Below are 27828 nucleotides of genomic sequence, written 5' to 3'. Positions count from 1 at the left end.
CTATACGGGTTCACAGGGGATCATCTGATCCCCAAAAGAACAATCTCACTCCCGATCACATTGGGTGACTTTGACGAGGTGACCAAAATCACTGAGTTCTTAGTAGTGGACTGTCCGTCCGCTTTCAATGGCATCCTGGGATGACCCCTACTAAGAAACTTCAAAGTAGTCACTTCGATTTACCATCTCAAGATGAAGTTTCCCACCCCGAAGGGGATAGGGGAAGTTAGCGGATCTTAATGCGCATCTCGTGACTGTTATGTAAGGGTAGTGCAGATGGCGTGCAAGGGAAAAGGCACTCCGCATGGCATTCCTGAACAGGTGATGGTGATCATCCGGATCAAACCACAGCCTAGCCCAGCCGAGGATAACTTGGATCCTCGTATCCAGGAATGCCCTTCCAGTGGGCTAGTTGAGGACCTGTCTGAAGTGTCGGTTGATCAAAGCGAGCTGAGCTGAGCCGAGCCGAGTGTTGAGAATTGGCAGTAATCTCAACCCCCAGCTCGCCAGCGACCTGACTAGGTTTCTCAAGGAAAATATCAGTGTGTTCGCATGGACTCATGCCGACGTGGTCGAGATCAGCTCGAATGTCATTTGCCATGCCCTAAACATCGATAGTGAGGCCAAGCCAGTCCGCCAAAAGAGAAGAGCAATGGATTCGGAGCGATATGTTGTCTTGAAGGTGGAGGTAGATAATCTCTTTTTGAATGTATCCATCCGGGAGGCACTCTACCTGAGCTGGGTTGCCAACTCAGTTTTGGTAAAGAAGCCTAACGGCAAATGACGGACGTGCGTTGACTTCACCAACCTCAACAAAGCTTGACCGAAAAATAGCTTTCCCCTGCCAATGATCGACCAGCTCGTTGATGTCACCTCCGGGCACGAGCTGCTGAGTTTTATGGATACATACTCGGGATACAATCAGATTCTAATGTATGCGTCGGACGAAGAGCATACCTCCTTTGTTACAGATCGGGGGCTATATTGCTACAAGGTTATGCCCTTTGGCCTAAAAAATACTGGAGCAACTTACTAGCGATTGGTTAACCAGATGTTTTCTGAGCAGATCAAGAAATCGATGGAAGTCTATGTTGATGACATGCTGGTCAAATCCTATGTCGCTTCTGATCATGTAACACATCTCGCTGAGATGTTCGGCATACTGCGGATGTACAGAATGAAGCTCAACCATCTCAAATGTTCATTCGGAGTTTCCTTAGGAAAATTTCTAGGGTACATGGTTAACCAGAGGGGAACAGAGATCAATCTCGAGAAAATCCAAGCTCTCCTTGACATGAAAAGCCCGACCAACCGAAAGCAGGTCCAGAGTCTCAATGGGAGAATAACGACACTCAGTCGCTTCATATCGAGGGCAACATATCGTTGCCTGCCATTCTTTAATATACTCAGGGCCAATAAGACGTTTGAGTGGACTCGCGAGTGCGAATAGGCATTCCAGAGCATTAAAAGACACCTCGAAAAACCATCTCTTCTGTCCAACCCTCTCCCGCAAGAAATTCTCCTCCTGTATCTGTCCGTCTCTCAATACGCGGCCAGTACAGCTTTAGTTCAGGAAGAGAGCAAGATTCAATGGCTAGTATATTATGCGAGCAAGCGTCTGTTGGATGCCAAGATACGGTATCCAGAAATAGAGTGATTAGCTTATGCCTTGTTGATCGCCTCCAGAAAGTTGTGACCCTACTTCCACGCCCACACAATCTATGCATTAACCAGTTATCCACTCAAGCAAGTCCTTCAGAAACCAGAGGCTTCGGGTAAGTTACTCAGGTGGGCCATGGAGCTAAGTCAGTTTGATCTGTAGTACAGACTGAAAGCAACCATCAAAGGGCAAGCTGTTGCCGATTTCATCTCAGAATGCTCATATCATCCTATCAAGGAATCCAAACAACAAGCCAGCGAAGTCACCCACGAAACTGTCCAAAATTTGTCAACCTGGAGTCTATACATCGATGGATCATCGAACAGAAAAAGGGCTGGGGTAGGCCTTCTCCTTCTAAGTCCTGAAAGGACTCGTATCCATGGCATTCTCCGTTTCGGGTTCAAAGCGACCAACAATGAGGCCGAGTATGAAGCTCTGCTCGCTGGATTGCAGTTGGCAAAAGAAATGAGATCAACCGCGATCAGCATCCATAACGACTCCATGCTGGTTGTCAACCAAATTTTGGGGGAGTATTAGGCCAAGAAAGAAAACATGATCGGCTATTTGAAGAAAGCTAAGGCTGCACTCAAGCCATTTAAGCACTTCACAATCATGCAGATCCCCAGAGATAGCAATTCTGTCGCAGATGCTGATAAGTTGCATAATTTGAGTGTTTTTAGGGTTGTTTTGATGTTAGTTTAGTTAACTTCTCATTTGTTTCCTTTGTTTTTGTTAAGTTTGAGATATGAATGGTTACCTATTGATTTGGATAACTTTTGTGTTTTTTTTTAGGCTTTGATTGAGTAGATTGGAGTATTAGAATGAAATTGGAACTTAAAGCTTGAAGAAGTTGAGATTACACTCTAGTCTTGAAGGCCATGGCCATGCCTTGGTAGTTCACCATGGCCATGGTGATGGAACAAAGAGAAAACAAAGAGACCAGGAAGCACCACGGCCTAGGCTGTGGTGACTTAAATTTGGCCAAGGCCAGGGTTGTGGCGGAAACTATTAGGGCATTTTTATCAGTTTTTCTTTTCTTTTTCACTTAGGACTCTTTTGGGTATTTAAGTATAATTGAGATTAGTTGTCAAGGGATGAATTTTGCATATTTTTGAAGGAGAAGACGCATTCTTGGGGCTTGAAGACTGAAGATCAGATTTAAGAGTTTGATTTTTATTAATTTTCAAGTCTAATTATGTTTTCTTTCTTCTCTATTTATTTCTTTTTTCTTAGGATGGAGTAAATCTCTTTTGTTAGGGAAGGATGAAACCCTAATTATGTTTTGAACAATTTTCATTCTTAATACCAGATTTATGTTTATGAATTTGTGTAAGAGTTTAGGTTTAATGCTTTATGAATGTTGGATTGATTCAATTATCTTGATGATGTTTCGAATAGAGAAGTTAGTGTTTATTGCTTAATTCATATTCATAATTGTTCTATGGGAATAACATTGCACAACATATTAAAACTAGAATGAATCGAATAGAGATTCTAGGATTAATTTGTGGTCCATCTAATTCATAACTGAATAGGGCGAATTAGCCGTAAGGGATTGATGAATTTATGCTTCTAAATTTTAGAGTAACCGAATATGGATCTATATTAAGTTGAATATTATGCCTGAATAATGATAATTGGCCTTAGAAGAATCCTACCAATTCATAGCACAAACAGGTATTAAGAGTAGTTGTCAAGCATAATTAGGGGGAAATCTATACCCTAACTTCATTAATATTGCAAAGTTCATCACATTATTTATTTGTTTAATTTAGTTATTTTTAATCCGTTACTTTTACACTCTAAGATTTCGTTTTCTCAAATAAAGTGTAAGTAGTTTTAGGTAATTACAAATATTCGCTTTGATCTCTGTGGGACGATACTCAAACTCATCACTTTATTACCTGAACACGACTAGTGCACTTGCTAAGGTTGATTTAGTCGCATCAGATGCCTTGGCAAAGATAGCCTCATCGCTAGACTCGAATGCGCTAGAGAGCATTCCTGTTCGGTTCATAGAGGCCCCTAGCATCAGTTCGCCTGAATAGGCCATGAATGTGACCGAATCAGTTTCCTAGATGACCCCTATCATTCAGTATCTCCAAGATGGGACCTTGCCCAACGACAAGATCGAGGTAAGAACCTTGCGAACTAGAGCTGCTCGTTACACACTTATAGGAGATCAACTATACAAGCGAGGGTTCAACACCCCTCTCCTCCGATGTGTAACCGATGAGGAAGTAGACTATATCATGAGAGAGATACATGAAGGGATTTGTGATAATCACATGGCCGCACGATCCCTCACCAACAAAGTTGTTCGTCAAGGGTATTACTGGCCCCTGATCCAAGAAGACACCTACAACTTTATTAAAAAGTATGACAAGTGCCAGTGGTTCACGAACATACCGTGAGCTCCTTCCCACCAGTTGATAACCATGACCAACCCCTGGTCATTCTCCATGTGGGGAATCGATCTCATTGGACCCATGCCAGTTGGTAAAGAGGGAGTCAAGTATGCAGTGGTCGTGGTAGACTACTTTACCAAGTGGGTCGAAGCAGAGCCATTAGCCGTGATCACCACCAAAAAGCTCAAAGAATTCGTCTTCAAGAACGTTATGTACCGCTACGGGATTCCTCATAGCCCCATCTCTGATAATGGGAAGCAGTTCAATAACGAGGAATTCAAGTAGTTTTGCGATGAGCTGGGTATCCATAAGAAATTTGCCTCAGTCGTAAGACTGCAAGCAAATCGTCAGGTTGAAGCTGTCAACAAAATCATCAAGCACACTCTGAAGGCCAAACTTGGTGCAGCCAAGGGGAACTGGGCCGACGACCTCCTTGAAGTTCTATGGGCATATAGGACAACTTCGAGAAACTCTACCTTAGAAACACCATTCTCGCTAGCATATGGCTGCGAGGCGATGATCCCTATGGAGGTAGGAACTGGTTTACTTTGGAGAGACCTGTTCAATGAAACAGATAATGAGGCGCTTATGCGCGCAAGTCTGGATTTAGTTTAAGAACATTGTAACAAGGCTCAGCTAAGAATAGCAGACTATCAACAGTGCACGAAAAAGTTCTTCGACTCTAAGGTTAGGAGAAGAGACTTCTAGGTCGGCGACCTCGTCCTGAAAGAAGTTCTTCTCGGTACAAGAGAACCAAGTGCGAGAGTCTTGGGACCGAATTGGGAAGGCCCATACCACATCGCCAAAGTGATAAGACCAGGGACTTATCACCTCAAAAGGCTGAACGGTTCCGAAGTACCGCGAGCTTGGAATGCTGAACATCTCCACCTATATTATCAGTAATTTCGAACTCACTTTTCCCTTGTAAAGATTTTACTTCTATCAAGACTTTGTAAATAATATAAGTTCTTTTGTAAATCACTTTTTTCCGCATGTATATGACTCTGTTCGCATAGACATTACTTGTGTGAATGTTATTGTAAACAGTTAGAATGCGACCTCATGTGTAAGATTGTGGGGTACGAAAAATTATAAGTACTCGCGAGTAATTAAGAAAGCGAGGTCTTTATTTATTAAATATTGAAAAAAAAAAGTACATGTAAGCAAGCAAAGGGAAAGCGGTACAAAAGCAGGAACGATCAGTGATCCTCATCCCGAGGTCCCGGAGGTGCGACCTCAAAATCTTCAGGCTGGTCACCAATCACCTGCCCAGGCGCGGGCTCCTCTAGGACATGATCTGGATGCTCCTCTTCTGGGTCAGGTCCTCAAGCTGCTTCCTCGTCCTCAGCCCGTGCCATGGAGTTGAGGGTGCTCTAGTACTCTTCGGGGAGGTCGGACAGATCGATCTTGGGTTCTTCGGCCGAAGGGCATAGATGGACTGGATTGTCCACTCGGTAACCCTCCTTTCAATCTCCAATTCTTGCTGCTACATCTCTGTGATCAACGAAGTGACCCGACCTTAGGTGAATTGGAGTTCGGCCTCAAGTGCCCACCTTTGCTTTTTGGTGGTCTCCCACAACTCCGCTCTTTCCCTCTTTGCTCGCAAGGCCTGCTCGGAGTTCGTTTGTAGCTCTTTTTCTTTCTCGCCAACCTCTTTGGTGACTTTGGCCACTGTCCTTTGGAGCTCCTTTACTTTCTCTCCTCGCTTCTCCAACTCGACCTTCTGAAAATCCACCGTACGAAGAGCAGCATTGCTTTCAGACAAGTACTGGTTTGCCTGAACGGTGGACAAGTCTTTCTCTGCTTGTGTGGCTTCTAAGTCTTGTTTAAGTCGCACATTCTCTTATCTTAGCTCAACTAGCCCCTCAACAGCCCCCAGTTGGGCCTTCTGCTAGGCTAGGTGCATGGAGAGCAGGGCCTGCGTATCGAAGAGAATAAAGAGTTTGTTTCCTTTCTACTGAAAAAGCAAGTATAAAGAAGTCCTCACCGAGGACAACTCGTTTTACCTGACTCAAGTTCTGGAAGGATGTGGACATCAGGTCCATAGGGTTAGAGGCCATGAATTGCTCGAACGCCTCCGCGAGCCCGCATTCTAGTAGGGTGAAAACCACCAACTGTGGGTGATCTGGGAGTTGGCCTATCGAATCTAGCATAGGCGTGCCCGTGCCCACAACAGGTGGAGTTTCCTCTTTGGGTCCTTTGCCTGACCTCCTCCCATGACTTGCGGCCTCCCTTTATCTCATCCGCAGACCCTCTCGGGCAATGAAAATGCCGGTCGCGCCCCTGGAAGGCCGTCCCGAGCGAAACGTTTGGTAAGGCTACGACCTCTCAAGCTGAATGCCCAGGCCTTCCGGCTCAGATTCTGACTCTTTGACCCGAAGTTGCTTTTGCTTCTCGGACTTTTGGGCCATAGTCTTTTGCTTCAGGCGAACAACCAAAGGTTGGGGAGTGCCCGCAGGTCGGACCGGAGCACCTGCTAGTGTCCTTCCGATGGGGGGATCGTTGGGAGCCACTCCAGCTGGTCCGGTTATGCCTGCTCGGGGGAAGGTGAACTGCCTTGGTCGCGATGATTTGGGCACTTTGGGAGGCATGGTTACGCATGTGAACATCATTAGCAAAATAGTTTGCTGCATGTTAACATCGTTAGCAAAACAATTCGCTGCATGCAAAGTTAAAAAATAGGCTAAGGTTACAGTTTTTACTCGATGTGGTCTCTAAGGTCGCTTCGGGATTAAAGAAACCGTACTTTCGCAAGTTCGCAGTTGTCATGAGCAGTCTCGCGTCGTGACTCACTTCGGGCAAAAAGCCGAAAGCAGTGATTTTGTCAGGATCCTCGAGAGCTGATAACCTGGTCATCTTGTTAACCGTAAAGAAACAAAAAACTGATTAGCGAATACTAAAAAGGAAATTCGCGAACTCAAAGAAATGAGAACCTACTCGGCTCGTTAAATTGGCAAATGCCATCATATCGAAAGAAGAAAAACTTCGTCTCGTACGCCCCAACATTGCCGGGGTAGCTATGTATTACCGCTTCAATTATAGGTCGCTTCGAGAGGTAGAAGGAATCCTTGTCCTTACTCTTCTTTAGGATGTACAAGCAACCGAGCTCTAGCATGATTAGCTCGCCTAAACTATTTTCGTCGCATGCGATATACATAGCCACAGTTATCATATATGCATTCGGCGTAAGCTATAACAGTGCGATCGCGAAGTGATCAAGGACCGACCTAACGAAATGGTGAAAAGGGATCAACCCTTCACTCTTGAAAATATTCTTGGAGATTGCAGCCATTCCTTCTGGCGTATTCCGAGCTGTGTACGTCCTATGCTGGAAGACCTCTACGCTGAGAGCGTATTGGTCTACCACCTTATGAATCTCCTTGGCAGTGATTGCCGATAGAATCTCCTGAGGGGGACCCATTGGAGCATCCTGCACCGACGAGCTGGTTCCCTCATCTGTCCTGGTCGTTGAAGGGTCCATTCTTCTGCGATCTGAAAAAAGCGATAGGCAGGAGTCACTCAGTCATCGTACACTGTTTCGTACGATGACATGGAGGAAAAAACAAATGCTTCCTCCCTTAAACCCTAGAAAAACCCTAAAAGAATCTTTAGAGCCACCCCCAATGGCTCAGACCCTAGGAGAAGATTTTATCTTCGATCAGCTACCGGCAAACACTGTCACTGCATGGCAACTACCAGAAATAAATAAGAAATAAAATGGTAGAGGAACCATTCTTACCTCTTGAGTATGAAGATTGATCCTCCTACTCTGAGTGTTAAGCGTGCACCAATCTGAAAGACAGAAAACCAAGGCTCACAAAAGTTTATTGCTTTCTCTGAAGAGATGAGTATTGTAGCATTACCTGAGGTGAGCCTGAGGTTTTATAGTAAAGGAAGTGGCACTTTGTTTTCCTGAAGTCAAACGACATTTCAGCAGAAAACATATCTCACCGTTGATCGTGACCACATGTCGCTAATCAGCAAGGAAGAGTGACCGTCACGCTTCGAGAAACCAAATCATCATTCCTTTCCGTTGAAACACTCAAGCGACTGCTCGTTTCCCTCTTCCACATTAAATGCGCCCACATTCGCATTTAATGTTCTGATAGGGAATGTCGTTTCAGCATAGCTCGCATTTAATGTGCATGGCTGGCACTTATTGCGCATAGGATACGTTTGTTAGTGCAAAAGGTATTTCATTAATGCACCAGCTACAAAAGTGCAACGGATAACATCTGAAGAGGTCATTACATTAAACACTCTTCGTCGTGTCAGTCATGAAGCGACGTGACTCTTTGCCTTTGTCGCGTGCCAATTGCGAAGCGATGTGACTTTGCTTTTAACAAAAAATTCGCCGTGTAATCAGGTCAAAAACCTCGGTCGAAGACCAGAATCATCGTTATGACACTGAATAAGATCTAGAACAGGTCGTGAACCTTAAGGAAGATCATTTCAGGTTGCCTACATGGGAATGTTTCCGCGGCCTCTTTGCAACTAGGTCGGATCGGCCAGTGTCCATTCGACGCACATCAAATCAAGGCATAATTGTGTAGTTTTCAAGGTTCGATTCTGAAACCTTAAAAACTAGGGAACTTCTGTTATGCCTGAAAAAGTAGGGCTGACGTCGAGCTTTGTCAGCTTAGGCGGTCAGGGCTTAGGTAGGTTATGCAGCCATTCAAACGCAGCCATATCGCATGTTGACGTGAGCGGCATGCTCCTGCCAGTGCAGTGGGTGTGCGCCAGATTGGCAAAAGGCTGGAAACGGCCCACGTGTCCAATCCCTGCACAAACTGAGGAAATCACTCGAGCAGGTGAGCAACGGGACGCAAAGAAGGATTTGCACGGTATCTACCCTCATTTTACGGATTCAGTAATCATTGCCTTAATTCATCCCACTATAAATAGAGGGCTCTCCTCCTGTTTGTGGGATTAGCTAATTTCACTATGGAATAGCATATTTTCTCTCTCTCTTGTATTCACTTGTATCCTCAAAGCTGCAAATCAGCTCGCTGAACGCGACCCGATGTTATATATTAATACAATATCAGTGGACGTAGGATTCGCTTGTTTAATCATCCGAACCACTTTAAACATTGTTCTTCATCTCTTACTCAATCCAATATCCCCATATACACACGTGTCTTATAAGTCAGCTCAGCATTTCCCACGTGAGATTAGTTGGTGTCAAAATCGAGTATCAACAATGTGCATGGGAGTTGAAGAAACAAAACAAAGCATCAAAACTTCACGTTCAAAGATACGAACCCTGGTTCAAATTGTTAATCGGTTTAACAAATATAAATTAATTGACAGAAAATAAATAAAATAATGAAATTATATTAACCTAATAATCAGTAATAAATAATTTGATAATAAAATAAATCCTAATTCCTTAACTGATTGCTTTTGACAGGAATTGATAACTTTCTTCATAGTTCAGAGCAGCTAAGAACAAGTTGTCACAGATTTTTACGGTTGATAACAAAAGGTTACGCTTCTTGTTAGCTGATCTCCTGTTGAGGAAGGGTATTTTTCAAGTACTGTATGTAACCAAGTATTACCCTTGTCGATCTTTAAGGGAAGAACTAAGATAATGTAGTTGACATTTACAAATTCTTAAAAGCAAGCTATTGGAAGAACTACCAATGCAGCAGCACTAAGTCACTAACAACTAAAAAATTTAGAATAAATACTATATATAAAATTAATAATTCAAACTTGTTACTATGAGAACTTACAAGAGATTATATGAAAGTGTCTATACTAATTTGCTAACCCCTTTCTCATAGTTTGAGGAGATATTTATATAAGTTTTAAATAAAAGAAAGAGAGATAAGTTCAGGATTGCGATTAGATTTTATATGTAATCCCGTGATTCAGAAGTGTTAATCTTATCTCTTTCGAAATATTCGAGATTGAAGCTTATCCTTAATCTACCAAATAACTGATAGGATTGGTCGCTCATGGTGAGCTTAAGCTGGATCGTACTGATTCTGAGTGGAACATGTCCTAGATTGAGCTGAATTTGAGGCGAACTATAGCTTTGCAAGCTTCTAAGATTTGCCAGCTTTCTGGCAAAATCACACACAACACTTGTTTGTTCAATTGTTTGTTTAAAGTCATCATATACACTCAAGTGCCTCACCTTTCCGACCTTTTGACTTTATCATTGTATTTTGACTAGTTGTGTGAGAACGAAAGAAATTATATATTTATTATTTTCATGCATAAATTGCAAATCATTTTCTCGTACAGATGACATGACTTACAATACAGGACTAACACCTGTTTACATAATACACGAACCTCTACTGAATTACAAACAAAAACAGGGAAGAAATTAACTGAAACATGATCTCTTGCATACCTATGACTCAGTTAATTATTCGTGAGAAGGTGCCAGGATTTGTGTTCTAACGGATAACGGAATTCTCACAGCATGAACTCCGTCAGTCCAAGTAAGGCTGCCAAAATAGAATCCTGTGTTCACCTTGTGGGATGTGAAGACGGTAACCTGGTAAGAGATCTTCTTTGCTGTAGGCTTGAAGTGCAAGACTTGAGGTGTTACTGATACCTTAATGCCGAATGGAGGTTCAATAACTGCTGTATAGTTGCAATCTGAGAGGCTCCAACATTTGTTACAGTTCTGGTGAGGGTAACGGAATCCCTAAGATTTGGTATGGTTATTGAAGGAACATTTACATCTAGAATTGAAGGTTTTATACTAGGACAGATTGTTGCTTGGCCTGCAAGCCAAGAGATGGCAGAGTTGTTGTAACCCGTGGCACAGAGGTAAAGCATGTAATCTGCAGTGCTCATGTCATATACCAGACCAGGGTCTGCTGCCTCATTCGGATTCACAATGCCGCCGCCTATATCAAATGGATTAGCAATGTTGTGGGGAAGTCCCTCGGCAAAAGTAGGAGAACCTGAAGGACTATTCTTCCATGCTGCATTACAATTGGTAAACATGTTTAAAATGATCAACTATTTCAATTGATTTTTTGTCTGAATAGGAGTAGACATGGAATAAATACCAGTTGTGACAAGTGCTGATTTGATGGCTGCTGGAGACCAATCGTGGTGAGATGCTTTGAGAAGTGCCACAATGCCCGCGACATGAGGAGTTGCCATTGAAGTTCCAGAGAGCACATTGAATCCATTGTCGTTAAACTGATCATGGGGAGCAACTGCTGCTAGTATATTCACTCCAGGGGCAGCAATATCTGGCTGTGACCACACCAAGGCAGTCTCAGAAAGATTCCAACGATGCACTTGTACACCATAAATAATTATCAAGAAAGCTTCCCCTTCAAATCAAAGAATGTACCTTGAGGATTGCTGGTGAAATGGAGCTAGGTCCCCTTGATGAGAAAATGGCCACCTTAGCTGAAAGAGGCTTTCCTACAAATGTTTTAGAAGGGCTCAACTTCACTACAGGGGACCTACAGCATTGCAAATTACCCTAGATATTCAGTGAATTGATAGGACAAATCAAGTCAGAATAAAAAGATGAAACATGTGATGTGGGTACCTGGTAGAACGGATGTACATGAGAATCTGATTTCCAACTTCTAAGTCGACTATAGCGCAGGCCAAGTCCTTGTAACATGAGATCGATATATCAAATTGAGTTCTGACAATAATCACGCCAACAGCTCCTGATTCTTGCAAGACTACTATTGGATTTTTTGTGCCAGTGTATCTAGGAATTGTTGACACATATAATAATACCACTTTCCCAGCTACCATAGTAGCATTAAATGATGCATCTTTGATCTCACTACAAGATGATAAAGGAAGATCCAAGTGAATTACGCTTCAATTTTAAACTTAAGCCTACGTAACATGTGAGTTATACTTAAAATTATTAACAAGAACGCACCAGAGAGAATTCAATATCATGTAAATTGTATATATATGACTTACGCTGCAGAGGTGGGATTGAGTCCTGTGGTTTCTGGGTATACTATTTCTGTAAAAGCAGTCTCCTTTCCAGTAAAAATGGATCGACCCTACCAAGTTTGTAGCAATAAAAATTAGTAACTTGATAACGACAGTTGCCATAGTAAAGAAGACAATGTATACCAGTATAGTTCTATTGTTCCCAAGTGTTATGTGAGTAAAAAATGCCCGATCAGTGCTACTTGCTGCAACCGTTACAATCCATGGTGCTGTGTTCTGCACTGTCTGAGCAACGGGCCCATCATTTGAAGCTGCACAGACAACAGTTATGCCCTTGGCAACAGCATGGAAGGAACCAGTAGCAATGCCATTTCTTTCATCAACTTCAGCAAACCCAGGCATCCCGGAAGCAATTGAAATTGATATCACATCAACACCATCATATATGGCCTCATCAAAGGCTTTCAGTATATCAGCAGATGCACATTGTCCACCCTGCCAGCAGACTTTGTACATGGCTAGGCGAGCACGTGGTGCACCGCCTCTTACTGTGCCATAACCAAGGCCTTTGTAGCTAACATTGGGCACAAAAGAGCCAGCTGCTGTGCTAGATGTGTGTGAGCCATGCCCATTTGCATCTCTTGGGGAGTAGTATTCCTCATTGTCAGTTGTGTTTAGTTGTCCATTCTCAGCGAGATATCCATCCACAAACCAACGGGCTCCAATGATTTTTCTGTTGCAGTGAGTTGTGGCATTGAATTGGTCCCCTGATTCACAAGTACCCTTCCAATGAGATGGGATCGGCCCAAGTCCTTCATCACAGAAAGCTTTAGACTCTGGCCATATTCCTGTTTCATCATGCCACATTTTTTGAGTCTTAATTATCTATAAGCTTAAGCTATTATGTCAAAACTTAATATTAGTATTTAATCGAGAGATCATGGACCTGTATCGAAGACACCTATGATAGCTCCCTCTCCCATGCTGCTATTGTGAAGAAGATTAGAGGGTGAACGGGAAGAGAGGCCAAGGAAATCCCAACTCCTTGTGGTCTGCACCTTGAAAATGCTATTTGGTATCACTCGGACCACCCCAGGAAACTCTAAAGTGATAAAATTTAAGCACATTTTAGTGTCATATAATTTCTAGTCAAAAGCATTGATGGTTCAAACAAGTACCAGAAAGCCTTTGTGCTTGAGATTCTGTAAGCTTAGCTGCGAATCCAGAAAAGCCATGTTTGTAATTGTACACCATCGATTTTGAGGCCTCTTCTTTACTGCAGAATTAAATTCCCTCGAAAACTTTATATATAAATCAAGCATATAGGATTTTCAATGAACTGTTGTTATTCTAGCTTCATCTCATACCTCCCAATAATGGTGGCAAGCAATTCATGATGTGAATCTGTGACTACCTTGGGATCATCATGCTGCCTCTCTCCAAGATAAACAATATGAACCTGCATATACAGAGGACCAAAAAAAAAAAAAAAAAAAAGATTACCAACATGAGATTTAAAGCTTAATTTTGATCTAAACACACAAATAAGAAACTGTGTTCAGTTTGATATATACATAAAAATATTACATACATTGCTTTTTGCCTCAACATTTGTTAGCATAAGGCTCTGCATAATGATGACAACAAAAACAGTAGAAACTAGAGCAAAAACTGGCTCCATTCGGTTACTCATATTAGCTTAAAAGTATTTTTTGAGAGAAGGCAAAGACAAAAATTTGAGATGATCAAATTATGAATAAAAGGAACTCAGAATTAGAAGTCACTAGGAATATGGAAGCTTAATGCCATCGACTATAAGGAAGTTAAACAACACAAACTGTTATTTATAACTAACACAATGTTGCGGAAAATAGTGTAGCTCTAATTTCATATTCAGAGTACACTTTGGAATCCACGATTAACTCTTAAAATATTTTTTGTTGGATCACCTTATTATGAGTGGAATCTACAATATAACGGATGTATGTACATTTATCCAATCCTGAGATGTATAACATATACACATCATTACATGACGCAACTTTATTGATCGATGTCTTGCAGACCAATTTTTTCTTCTTATTAATTTATGTGCAGGTTAATGTATAATCTGGGATTTGAGATGTTCTAATTTGACCAGGTCTATGGTCTCTGGAAACTATCAGTTATAATTTTTTGAGATGTCCCTTTGTAAATTACAGCCAGCCAGCCAACTGTTAAATTTCTGAATGCAAAACTACAATGTATCCTGTCAATAAGCTAAAACAAATACAAGTAAAAATAGGTTTGCCGACCTCCTTTTTTACTGATTCAATGACCTCTTGCTTTTGATTGCATTCTTCAACAATGTAAATTATATTTTTGGTATCAAGGGTCTTCCTCTTTCCACATGGATACTTCTAATTTATCCTCAATTCCATATAAGATGGCAGTTTATTTCTGTCAATAAGGTAAAACAATACAAATAAAACAGTTTCCCCACCTCCTCTTTTACTATTCAATGACCTCTCTTTTTATTGCATTCTTCAATGGTATCAAGAATCTTCCCTCATGGATACTTCTAATTTATCCATTAATTCAATAAAAAAAGTTGCAGTTTAAATAAATTGCTAAGGTTTAATCCATAAAATGTGGCTGAAGTGAATAGAGGGGAAAATAAATATAAAGTATTCTGATTCAGCATAAACAAATATGGTAAACATAGAAAAATATTTACAAAATCAATTATTATTATAAGAAGCATATTTAATTTTTTTCATCTTCATAATATAAAGCAATTTATGAATGGTGTGTGAGGAGGTCTTGATCAAAATAAGTCTTTTGCTATTTGATCGTCTATTCATGTTGTCGGCTATCATAGTTTCTCATATGCATAATCTTACAAAAGGTTATAGTTCTCCGTTGACGTAAAAAATTATGTGAAAAATATGATATTCGACCTACACAAAATATAACGGAGATAACATCAACATGAACAAAGTTATCTTGGTCACAACCTCCTCTTATCACCGCCACCCCCCCACACCCCCCCCCCCCCCCCCCCCCCCCCCCCCCCCCACACACACAACCACCCACGTATGCACTCTAACATCATCTGACAAGGACCAGTGTAATGACTTTTGCAAAAGCTCAGCAATCATACATGGTAATGGTAATGGAAGAGCAGGGGTGACACGGGTACGGGTAGAACCAGAACCGGGGGTAAGAACCGGAACTGAACCGGAACCTACCCAGAACCTCACTGTGCGGGTAGGTCCGGTTCCAATTTTTGGAACCGCTACTGTGCGGTTCCGGTTCCGTTTCTTACCCCGGAGGAACCGGAACCGGAACCTGTAAAAAAGGTACCCTGTTTGGAACCTGTAGGGGGTACCCTGTTTAGAACCTGTTTGGAACCTGTTTAGAACCTGTTTGGAACCTGTTTTGGAACTGTTTTGGAACCTGTTTGGAACCTTTTTAGAACCTGTTTGGAACCTGTTTGGAACCTGTTTTGGAACCTGTTTTGAAACCTATTTGGAACCTGTTTGGAACCTATATTGGAACCTGTTTTTGGAACCTGTTTAGAACCTATTTTGGAACCTGGACTTAATGAAATATTTGTGAAATGTAATAATGGGGGGTTTCTATTATTTTACATATAAAAAAATTTAAATAGAAAAGTTAAATTTTTAGAATAACCTAATTAAATAAATATACGAATACAATTATACATTACATATAAATTACACCATATTAAAAGCTTTAATATATTATAATACATTAATATAAGTTTGATCAATTAAGTGAATAATTGGAATTATGATCAATTAAAAGTGTTTTACATTTTAATGTTATTAAAAGAATTATTTTGAATAAAATAGTATATTGATTGAGTAATAATATATTTATTTATTTACTTTATTATCAATTCTAAGTATATCTATAATAAATTAGTAATTAATTATTATATGATAAATTGATAAACTTAATAAATTTAATTACTAGTTAAATATCATATTAATCAATTATAACATTACATTATAGTTAAATGATTACTTAATTAATTATAATTTTATACATTACTTAATTGATTTATAGTATAATTAATTATGCATTACATAAATTGATACTACTTAATTAATTGACTTATTATAAACTTAGTGCAAACTTAATTAATGATTAAATTTTAATTATTATATATTACTTAAAAATTTATAGTATGATTATTTAATAGTTATCACCTATATATTAAATAGTATGATTATTAATTTAAATAACTTACATAATTAAATATACTTAATTGATTATGAGTTTGATATTATGTTTTAAACATAGTAATTACTAATTTGCTACATAACATTAGCACAATACTTATTAAATGATAAGAATTTAATTAATTATAACATTACCTATAAACATTTCATTATAAACATTAATTAAACATTACATTATAGTTAATAAATTACTCAATTAAATTATAATATTTTATATTACATTATATATTATGATCACTTACTTAATTATAGCATTACTAGTTAATGATTACATATTACATAATTAGTTATGATTTATAACATTACATTATAAACATTAGTATTTACTAATTTACTAATTACTATATTACATTACTTAATTAAACGATTAAAAATTTAATTAATATAATATTACCTTATATATTTATATAATTACTTAATCAATTATAACATTCTATTATAAACATTAGTATATTAATCAAATGATTTGAAATTTAATTAATTATAATATTAAATTATAGATTTATAGTATGATTATTTAATTCATTATAACATTACATTATACTATTATGTATGATCATATAATTATATAACATTACTAATTAAATAATTACTTAATTGATTTGAGTTATGATATTATATTTTAAACATTAGAATTACTAATTTACTATAACCATTAGCACAATACTTATTGAATGATAGAATATTTAATTAATTATAACATTATCTTAAAAACTATTCATTATAAACAATTAATTAAGCATTCCATTAAATTAATAATTCCCATTAATTATATATTATTATATTACATTATTTATGATTACTTACTTAATTATAACATTATATAGTTAAATGATTACATATTACTTAATGAGTTTTTTTATAACATACATTATAAAATTAGTAATTTACTATACTATTACATTACATAATTAACGATTAAAAATTTAATTAATGATAACATTACCTTATATATTTATAATATCATTACTTAATCATTATAACATTCCATTATAAACATTAGTATATTATTAAATGATTTGAATTTAATTAATTATAATATTAAATTATAGATTTTAGTATGATTACTTAATTCATTATATATACATTATACTATTTATAGTATGATCATATAATTAATATAACATTACATAATTAATAATTACTTAATTGATTATGAGTTATGATATTAATTTTAAACATTAGTAATTACTAATTTACTACATAACATTAGCCACTACTTAATTAAATGATAAGAAATTTAATTAATTATAACATTACCTTATAAACATTAATTAAGCATTACATTATAGTTAAAATTACTCTATTATTATAATATATTATATTACATTATATTATGATCACTTACTTAATTATAGCATTATATAGTTAAATGATTACATAATTACTTAATTAGTTATGAATTTATAACATTACATTATAAACATTAGTAATCTACTATACTATTACATTACTTAATTAATCATTCCATTATAACATTAGTATATTAATTAAATGATTTGAAATTTAATTATTATAATATTAAATTAAGATTTGTAGTATGATTACTTAATTCATTATAACATTACATTATACTATTATAGTATGATCATATAATTAATATACATTACATAATTAAATAATTACTTAATTGATTATGAGTTATGATTTATATTTTAAATATTAGTAATTACTAATTTACTACATAACATTAGCACAATACTTATTAAATGATAATAAATTTAATTAATTATAACATTACCTTAAAACATTAATTAAGCATTACATTATAGTTAAATAATTACTCAATTAAATTATAATATTATTTATATTCATTTATTATAATCACTTATTTAATTTAGCATTATATAGTTAATGATTACATAATTACTTATTAGTTATGAATTTATACATTACATTATAAACATTAGTAATTTACTATACTATTACATTACTTAATTAAACGATTAAAAATTTAATAATTATAACATTACTTTATATATTGTAATATGTTACTTAATCAATTATAACTTCCATTTAAACATTAATTATATTATAATGTTTGAAATTTAATTATTATAATATTAAATTATAGATTTTGTAGTATGATTACTTAATTCATTTAACATTACATTATACTATTATAGTAGATCATATAATTAATATACATTCATAATTAAATGATTACTTAATTGATTATGACATTATATTATAAACATTAGTATTTACTAATTTGCACAATATTTAATCGAATTTTATAATTTTATTAATTATAACATTATATTATAAATTTATGGTATGATTATTTAATTATTTAACATTCTATTATAACAATGTATAATACTTAATAAATGATTAACAATTTATTAATTATAAATTACATTATAATTAAATAATATATTACTTAATTTTATAACATTACAATTACATTGTAGTATGATCACTTAATTAATTATAACATTACATTTACATGTAGTATGATTCATTATTAATTATAACATTACTTGTTTCTAATATTAAATTTACTAAATTTATTTTGGTATATTATAAATACCCATTAACCATTATAACATTAAATTAATAAATTTATAAACATTAATAATTTATTACTTATCAAATAGACCCCTGGCAAATGGCAATGTTAGTAATTAGTATTAAGAATTGTTGTTTGTTTAAATGATTTTGGGGAAGTTATTTTATGTAATTATGATGAATAATTGTTTGTGTTTTGGTTTTGATTGACGAATTTTATGTGAATTGTGATGAATTGGTTGAATTCAAGCGTTGCTTAGAGATTACAGGTTATGAGTTACATTGGACACAAATGAATGAATAACGAAAATTTGTTAGGGGTGTATTTGTAAACTTATAAGGTGTTTTTGTTATTTTTTAAACTAATAGGGGGGTAATTATTTTTTACAGGGTACCCTGGAAAGGAACTGGAACCTGCATTTTAGGTTCCGGTTCTGGTTCCTTTTTTTGGGAACCTGTACTGTGCGGTTCCGGTTCTGGTTCCCCAGAAAAGTGCAGGGTACCCGGAACCGCTCACCCCTAGGAAGAGCATACTAACTTGCAATTTTTCAAACTATAAGGGGTCTTCTTGTAATTCTCGTCGCTGTTAGAGGATTACAACTTATTTTATTTAACAACTTCGAGAAAAAATCCAACACTAACAGTGTTGGGAGATATTAGGAAGCTGCTAAACATGGCCAGTCTCCTCATCCCCAATTCACTTTCTTCTCCAACTCTGTCTCTTCCTACCACACCCTCATCCTCATGTGCATACTTCAGGCCTTCGCGCATGCCATTCTATCAGGGTCTCGGCTCTCGTTTCTCCCCTAGAAACAGAGGCCTCACGGTGGTGACACGTGCAGGGCCCAGCACTAGCAGCTATGTCTTCGCTTTCGTCCTCCCTCTCTCCCTCCTCGCTATCACTGTCTTTACTTCACTTCGAGTCGCCGATAGACTTGACCAAAAGTTTCTTGAAGAGGTATTTTTAGTTTCTTCGTAACTGGTTTTTTTTTTTTTTTTTTTTTTTTTAATTTGGTTGGCTGTGGTTGAAGTTGGAGGCTATCTGAAAAATGGTGTTCAATTTTGATGTTATAAAGTTCATTTTAGTGTAATTTTATCAACTGGGTTGATTGATTTAGTATGTTATGATTTGAAAGATTTTGCCTTTGCTTGAGGTGGTTGGGATTAACTACTTTGTAATTGATGTTTTGATTGGCACAAATTCAAGATATAATATTAACTTCCATGGTTTGATGGTTTAGCTTATAATTAATGAAGCAATGAGGGAAGAGGACGAAGAGGATGATGAAGAGGGCAGAGATGATGGCAGTGACAGCAAAGAAGATGAAGTGAAAATATTTGTGGAGAAGGTACAGGAACCCGTGCTTCCGCGCACTCGAAATCGTCCTAAAAGGGAAGCTTAAGCCTAATCTGTACATCTCTTTCCTGGAGTCCTAATTCATAGCTTCAAATTCATTGAGTTTCTTGTTTCAGTTTTAGTACTTTGTTAATGTAAAAATATGGATTTTGTTCTAGTTACATATCAATCTGGAAGGTCTTGTATATTTATCCAAGACTCCAAGTACAGAATACTGTAACAAAAGAGTGATACACTTCCTGTGGAGCACCATATTTTGTTGGAATTAATACCACTTACTTGTTTTGTTTGAGCTATCAGCTGACGAGCATCTGATGATCTTACATGAATTTCCATTTTCAAACACAACGCATACTGATGAGATTCTGTGCCTCTGTCAAAAACATTTTGTTAACAGATGCAGTTAATCAACTTCCTGCTCTAATTTAAATCAGTTTATGATATCTTCAGACAGTGGAAAAAGTGTGAGATTTTCGTTTAGGTTCAATCATTGTATGAAGATAATCTTAAGCAAAGTTGAGCTAAGGTCAATACTTGTTACATTACTTACTGAAAAAAGAAATTGAGTCTCCCAAATCCTTTTTAGAAAACCCGAGAAGTATGTCAAGGGAAAAAAAAAAACTCTTTAATGTCACCAACAAACAACAATTCAATTATTCAAAACTTGTTCTCTGGAATTAGATGCACTACCCCGACAGGTGAAACCAGCACAACTGGAGCTCAACTTGTTCTTAGCTGAAAGCGAGTCACTAATTTTAGGTTCAAGCTTAAGTCTCTGATCATAGATACACACTTGTACATCTTCCATTTCTCAACCAGAAGCAAACTCAATAGGCGACCAAAAGCAAAGCAGGCTTGTTCTCTTGGGCCTTCTTCAACATGCCTCATATCTCCAGAATCAAAAAAGACAGCAGCAAAAATCACTCTGATGAATTTACTATGTCTTGGCTACAAAAACGTGTACTGATTGAATTCATTTGCTAGCAAGAACAATGATGTTGTTTAAGATCTGCATTCCAGAATAAGTAAAGCTTTAGGTGAAGAATTTTATAACTAAAAGATTAAGGTTGTACGCGGAGAGACCTGAAAAGTTGTGAGCACACAAAGGATCCAAGACTCACCTGTCTGTGGGAGGTAGTGCTAGGTGTATACGTATTCGTGTGTCTTCCGTCCATGTACATCAATCAACCAAGACCGGTAAATAATTAATTTGTTGATGCGGGGCCTTAAACACAACCCTGCAACAGACTACCTGTTCTTGATTAATGTAACAGCATTATCTGTAAAGATGATGTCACATGCAGAAAGTACTGTGCTTAACAAATCAACTTATCCTAAATGAATATAGCAGAAAAGGAAAAATATATCAGTAGCTGGCTTCTAATTTAAGCTTTACAGCAGCATTCCACCCTTGAATTCCACTGAGAAAAGCTTCAATCCTGATGGCATTTCAACTAGTATTCATCATACACAATTGTATTGACAACCTTTTGAGGTTAGCACTCTCTCAAATTTGTGACAACTTTTCTTGCCTTTTCCCATATTGTGTTCTTGCACATTGCAGAGATGCTGGCAGAACATATAAAAGACATCTACTTATATATCCACCACAAATCCAATTTAATGTTGGATTTACTCAAACAGGTAATGTTTTATTTTATAACCAGGTTAGAAATATTCAAATCTGGCTTCATAATTTCAACCTGAGAGCAGCCTACTACCCTTTGCTTTCAACTTGGATTCCAGACCAAAAAACTTCAATCCTACTAGGATCAAGTCTGCTGTCTTCTTCTTCATATGTTCAATTAGTATTTCATCATAAACAATTGTATTGGCTTCTGTGAGAAGTTTGCGCTCTCCCAAATTTGTGAAAACTTTCCTCGCCTCTTCCAATGTTCCATACTTGCACATGCCATAGATTATAGCAGAACATATAACATCATCAAGGGCACCACCTTCCTGCATCATCTCGTTTAGCACTTCAATCAACTTCTCCGCATCACCTGACCTACACATATGAATAATAGTAAGTGCGTACTTAAATTCCATGGGCCCACTTGTAACATTGCCTAAACAATCGCGAACTAGCATCATAGCTGCATCAATCTCTCCAATTTTGCAAAGCCCTTTAGCTAAGTAAGAATAAGCACCAACAGAAGGAACATGAGACATCTCAATTATTTTATTATGACACGTACAAGCCTCCTGGATATCTCCATTTTCAACAAAGCACTGAATTGCAATACTATAAGTTGATGGATTTAGTTCAAGATTCAGATCTTTCATTTCACCAAAGAGTGATAATGCCTTTTTCACCTCCCCAATCTTGTGGAGAGTCCCCATAAGTATATTGTAAATTGAAACACTACCATAGCCTTTCCCTTTTAATTCTTCAAACACTTCCAAGGCCATCTTAATTCTTTCCTCCTTCCCAACCATAAACTCAAAAAACTTCTCAAGATCATCAACCACACAAAATCTCAATTTCTTCATTTGCATGAGCAACTTACAAAAATCATCCATCCTCCCCATTTCTGCATAACAAACCAACAGGGGATTCACAGTCAAAAAGTCTGGCTCAAGACCATCTTGAACTGTAATTTCAAATAGCTTATAAGCCTTATCAACCCGCTTAATTGTACACAATCCTCCAATAATTGAATTATATATTCCCAAATCAGTCCTGTACCCTGAATCCACCAAATCCTTCAACATATCACATGCCTTCCCAACCTTCCCCTTTCCCACAAACCCGTCAACCAAAACTCCATAAATCGCCCTATCAATCAAAACCCCCTTCTCCTTCATTTCTCTAAACAACTCATACCCTCTCTCCACTCTCCCTCCTTTGCAGAAGCCCGTGATCAATGTCACATACGCCATAACATCCGGCTCAACCAAATCTTTTCTCATTTCCTCCCACACCCTCCAACATGCATCCAGATTCCCCTCCGAAACCAAAACCCTTAGCATTGCTGTGTAAGCAAAAACATCCGGTTTACACAAATTTCCCCTCATCTTCTCCAAAATCTCAAACATCTCGCTAACCCTCCCTGCCTTACACAATCCCTTAATCAAAATCATGTAAGTAATACTCTCCTCAACCAATCCATGTCCTTTAAAATCCTCATACACCGATAAAGCCAAATCTAAACAATTCGTTCTAACTAAGACATCCATAATTTTATTATACAAAAAAACCCTAGGCACAATTCCAAATTTCTTCATTTTTTGATACACATAATAAACTCTATTCCCTCTATTACAATCACTATGCATTCTAATCAAAATCTCAAACTGCTTTTCTGTGGGCGGCTTACCTTGAGCCTCCATCAATTCAGGGACTTGATCCGCGGCGCGAAATAACTTGTTCCGGTGCAAGCAATAAGCCAAGGCGTTGTAGGATGAGAAAGTATGTCTATAACCCTTCTGTTTCCCCGCCCAGTGGAAGAACTTGGAGGCCAGTACAGGGTTATTTTCCACTTTTAGTACCTCGGCCACGAGGTCCGGAGTAACGCGCCGGAGTTTTTGAAGCTGAGTCACGACTTCTGGGCCCCAGCGGTACTGATTCTTGCGAAAAGAGTCGATGATGAAGCGGGCGATTGGGGAGAGGCGTTCAGAGATGGAGAGAGGTGTCATGGACGGTGGTGATCGAGTATGAGCTTGGGAGGGGAGGTAATGTGGGTCCCATTTCTGGATATTAAAAGGCTGTGATGGGAGGTGGGGTGTGGGGTCTGGCTTTTTGAGTGATTGACGATTGGAGAATAGGCCGCCGTATACCGTGGGTCGGTTTTGGGAGGGCTTCCGGTGGCCGTAGAAGAAGTAGGGTTTTAGTGGCGGTTGAGGCGGCATTTTTGGGCAGTCACAGTCACAGCCCTTTGTTTCAAAAACTCGACTCGTTTATGTATCTCAGTAGGGAAATTCCCTTTAGTCCTTGATGTTTGAGGAAACTACCCTTTGGTCCAGAAAATTTGGAAAATGACACTATGAGTTGAGTTTTCCCAAACCTCATAGACGAAGTAATGAAATAGTAATAAAATAGTATCCCTAAACTACTATGTAAAGCTCTGATCAGATTAAGACAAGTAATGAACCTGGCAATTTTCAACACAATGAAATGATACTTCATTCTTGAGAGTGTCTGATTTTTTAATTGTTGAATCTTCAATTCCAAGCAAACAACCAAGTGCAGTTTCATGTTCTTTATGGTGACAGAAAAAATACAAGTGATTATAATTTGTTTACCGAAAATAAAAAGGGTAAATCGACTAAGTGTAGTTTTATGTGCTTTATGGTGCAGTTTTTTATTGTTGAATCTTCAATTTTACAATATGTACCGTGGTATTGGCACTTGGCAGAATGCAGTTTCTTCCAAGAATTAAGTTTCACTAATACAATGGCTTAATGAGGTAGCATGAACTTGCCCCACTAAAGTCACAACTGAAAAGGGAATTGCATACATCTATATGAGAAAGACTTATGCTGCTGAGATTATGTTATCCTCTCATGTCATTCATTGCATTGCCTCTTCAATATAACAAACCAATGATTGACATGTAAGATAACATTATCCCAATACCGTAGTATTATATACTCCGGCGTAGAATAATTTGCATACAAAAAGCACATAATTACCCTCCATTATAGGCAAAGAAACAAAACATAAAACAGTACGCAAAACAAGCTTTCACCCAATGCCACAAGCCACAGATAAACAAGTCTCACCCAATCGGTAAGCTGATGGGATGACTTGCCAGCAAACAGAAGGCCTATACTACATCACTGGCTAGTGGCTACTCAAGTGCAGAACTGGACCCTCTTGTTAGCATTTCTTTTCCTCCAGCACTGACCAGTTTGCTTATAGCCCTGCTGATATCCATAGCTCTTGTAACTAGTTAGATGAGAGCCTTCCCTCTTCCGACAACCCTTGTTCTGGACTCCCCAACCCCCACCACTTCTTCCAAATTCTGAATGTTTTGGTGCACTTCTATAATTGTCTTGTTGTTTCCAACCCCATGCATTGCCTCCACAATCTCCCCGTCCTCTATCTTTAGGAGGCCCGCCATTCTGAATAAAGCAGTGCTCCAAAGGATTGTCACCACTATTCAACTTCCAAGACTTCTGCTGATTCCAGCACCCAGAATTATTCCCAATGTCATCCCATACTTTATTATCCGTCACAGGGTAAACACCCTGACAGCTATGCTCCCAGGAACTGGCACTGTTATCCCAGTTACTAAACTGTTTGACATGATTTACCCCGTGATCCCAACCCCGAGACTTATTGCCACAACTTCCCCATGCGTTGCTCTTTAGAGCTTCATTGCACTGATTAAAGCTGTGGTCCCAGGGATTATTATCATGATTTAGATTCAGTGAATTATTGTTATTATTTTCCCACTGGTTCCAGCCGTGTACTTCAGCGTTCACAGCTTCATCACCCTGAGTAAAGCTTCTCTCCCAGGGATTGCCATCCTGATATATATTCTTCGAATTATTGTTACTATTATCCCACTGGTTCCCGTCCTGTGCTTCATCCTTCAAAGTATCCCTACCTTGCATATTGTTGTCACTCTCCCATGGATTATCAATGATTTCAGAATTTCCATTACAGCTTTTTGAAGCAACAGCCGTTAAATTTCTGGACTTCTTGTTTCTATGTCCAAACTTTCCATTGTTTTCTCCATCATTAGGAGCAAAGTAAACAGATTCTAAGTCCTTAATCAGTTCAGGATCAATATCAGGATCCCAATTTATTTCATCAATATAAATATCTGGATCAGGGAGAGAGATGTCACAGGGGAAGCCATTGATCTCTGCCCAAAAGCGATTTTTTGCATTATGAAATGCCTCCTTGCCAGCTGAGTCATCCCAATTAAGTACATTATTGCTGTACATAAACTTCTTGGCACGCACAACCTTCTGCCAGGGTACTGACCCTATCAAAGAGCAAAATTTCTTTTCCCACAAAGGTATACCATCTTCAAAATACCCTGTTAAAGGAAGAACATTAACGTAGAAACAAAAATTCAAACAAATCCATTATCCTTTCTAAGGAAAATAAAGATCACGCAGGAAAAAGAGAGTATCATGTTTAACCATTGCACAGATAATTTTAAAGAACCACATATATTACTATTTTACTATTAAACCACCAAGCGGCGTTCATGCTTTATTCAAATCTGATGTGCAAATATTACAGTTTAGGGGAAGTATCCTGGAGACCATCATTATCTTGAGCTGACAACATAAGCTAAACGATGCAATAGAAGATACAAATTGTTCTCTTAATGTTCAAAAATAAAGTGTGTCAAAGTGGGAGTTCAAAGTGCAGTTTGCACAATTTGAGAGTGTCAAATCATCTATTAATAAACCTTCCAATTGTGTATTTAAGTGACAATGTTAGAATACCAAGACGTAACATTCTAATCCATCATTCATAAAACCTTTATGTCTCACACAGTTGCTGCACGAGAAAGGGGTGAATGTGTTGCTCATCTAGAATATTATCCTGTCCATGCCTATTGTACTTCTAGAAAGAAAAACCCCAAAATCGCCAAATTAACTTTAGCATGCGGTAGTTTCAACTTATTTTGAAAGCAAACCATGTTTGCCAAAAACTACACAATTACCAGCATTTATGAACACCAAACAATCAGTGACAATTAAAACCTAAAGAAGTTATACAAACTCAACAAATAAGATAAAATAACAATTGCACATATATGGAATCTTAGAACCAAAATCAAAATTTTAAAGAACGATATTAACTTGCATATTTACTAAAAACAGACTCACACCACTCTGCACTAAAAGTACACTCATCTTTATATCCGAAAATCAGTACAAGTAATGCCCATTACAGCAAAAATCTCAAATGAGTAATCAGTAATTGCCCCATACGAAACTTAAAACAAGCCAACAATTGAATATTTCCAATTCTCTTCACTTACTTTTATATCTATTTATTATTGATTTTTTCTTTACTTCAGTATTCGCTCCTACCAAAATTCAGTCCATGTTAAGTTCGAAATTTCACAGCAACGATTAAATTACCACAATACAATAACAGAAAAAAAAATTAAAAAAAAAAAAAAAAATTCAATCAGAAAATCAAGCCAGAAGATATGTTTTCAACTTAAAAGTTAAAATCCATCAAGAAATATACCTGAAGAAGAAGGGACTTTCTCATATTCAGGAGGTGACTTTGGAACTCTTTGTCGATTGAAAAATCTACGTGGGGGTCGATTTCTCCAATTTCCCATCACAAAACAACCGCAAAACTCTCTATCTGGTTCTTTCCAAAACAAATCACGAAGAAAGCGAGGTTGCTAATTCAATATGTAAAAAAAGAACAGAGAATTCCTCAATCGAACAGTGAAAGAAAAGATCTAATGGAACAAGAGAAAGAAAGGATCTTTGAGACATTGAAAGTTCAGTTCGACTATTCTTGGAACGACTATCTACTCCAGAAATTTGTAATTTATACGTAAGTTTCGTTACTATTTTGACCCTGAAGTTTGTCAAAATTTCAAATTTGTCTCTTTCATTTTAAACGATTGCCAATCATTGTTTACGTAAACGATTATTGGGGTTCAAATGAAATTTATTAATAATTTCAAATCAACAAGGATCTATTTATTTGTTTCTAAGGCTGATGTTAGGGCAACATTTAAAATACAACAAAGCTACGGACACAGAAAAACTTACACCGAAATTGTGTACTGGCTTACGTGT

The 27828-nt window shown here is 37.4% G+C and overlaps 3 protein-coding genes across 3 annotated transcripts; 1 reads left to right on the top strand and 2 right to left on the bottom strand.

Annotated features, from left to right (window-relative positions):
• Window positions 1-10257: 10257 nt before the first annotated feature.
• LOC116143561 (subtilisin-like protease SBT3.8) lies at window positions 10258-13772 on the bottom strand. The gene is given in 11 exon segments (XM_031429014.1): window positions 10258-10678; window positions 10681-11018; window positions 11106-11298; window positions 11399-11513; window positions 11603-11851; window positions 11998-12083; window positions 12157-12821; window positions 12920-13075; window positions 13152-13249; window positions 13341-13432; window positions 13565-13772. Coding segments are annotated over 11 exon segments (2322 nt in total). The 5' UTR covers window positions 13667-13772; the 3' UTR covers window positions 10258-10450.
• Window positions 13773-19365: 5593 nt separating this feature from the next.
• Window positions 19366-20282, top strand: LOC116143622. Its single transcript, XM_031429083.1, has 2 exons — window positions 19366-19692; window positions 19976-20282. The coding sequence occupies exons 1-2, from the start codon at window positions 19408-19410 to the stop codon at window positions 20135-20137; spliced, it is 447 nt and encodes a 148-aa protein (XP_031284943.1). The 5' UTR covers window positions 19366-19407; the 3' UTR covers window positions 20138-20282.
• A 1185-nt stretch (window positions 20283-21467) lies between these two features.
• On the bottom strand, window positions 21468-27475 carry LOC116143510 (pentatricopeptide repeat-containing protein At4g20740). The gene is made up of 3 exons (XM_031428956.1): window positions 27260-27475; window positions 24892-26084; window positions 21468-23967 (listed from the first exon to the last, which is right to left on the bottom strand). The coding sequence occupies exons 1-3, from the start codon at window positions 27354-27356 to the stop codon at window positions 21790-21792; spliced, it is 3468 nt and encodes a 1155-aa protein (XP_031284816.1). The 5' UTR covers window positions 27357-27475; the 3' UTR covers window positions 21468-21789.
• Between the last annotated feature and the right edge of the window lie 353 nt (window positions 27476-27828).

The sequence above is a fragment of the Pistacia vera genome, unplaced genomic scaffold (assembly GCF_008641045.1).
Source record: "Pistacia vera cultivar Batoury unplaced genomic scaffold, PisVer_v2 Contig430, whole genome shotgun sequence".
NCBI lineage: Eukaryota > Viridiplantae > Streptophyta > Magnoliopsida > Sapindales > Anacardiaceae > Pistacia > Pistacia vera.
The sequence above is the reverse complement of the archived record's forward strand: the minus strand, read 5'-3'. Positions and strand labels throughout refer to the sequence as shown.

Coding starts and splice junctions, on each gene's coding strand:
- LOC116143622 (XM_031429083.1), top strand. CDS start 19,408: ATGGCCAGTCTCCTCATCCCCAATTCACTTTCTTCTCCAACTCTGTCT. Junction 19,693..19,975: donor ACCAAAAGTTTCTTGAAGAG/GTATTTTTAGTT, acceptor TTGATGGTTTAG/CTTATAATTAATGAAGCAAT.
- LOC116143510 (XM_031428956.1), bottom strand. CDS start 27,356: ATGGGAAATTGGAGAAATCGACCCCCACGTAGATTTTTCAATCGACAA. Junction 26,085..27,259: donor GAAAGTCCCTTCTTCTTCAG/GTATATTTCTTG, acceptor TTCCTTTAACAG/GGTATTTTGAAGATGGTATA. Junction 23,968..24,891: donor AGAGGGTCCAGTTCTGCACT/TGAGTAGCCACT, acceptor TTTGAAACAAAG/GGCTGTGACTGTGACTGCCC.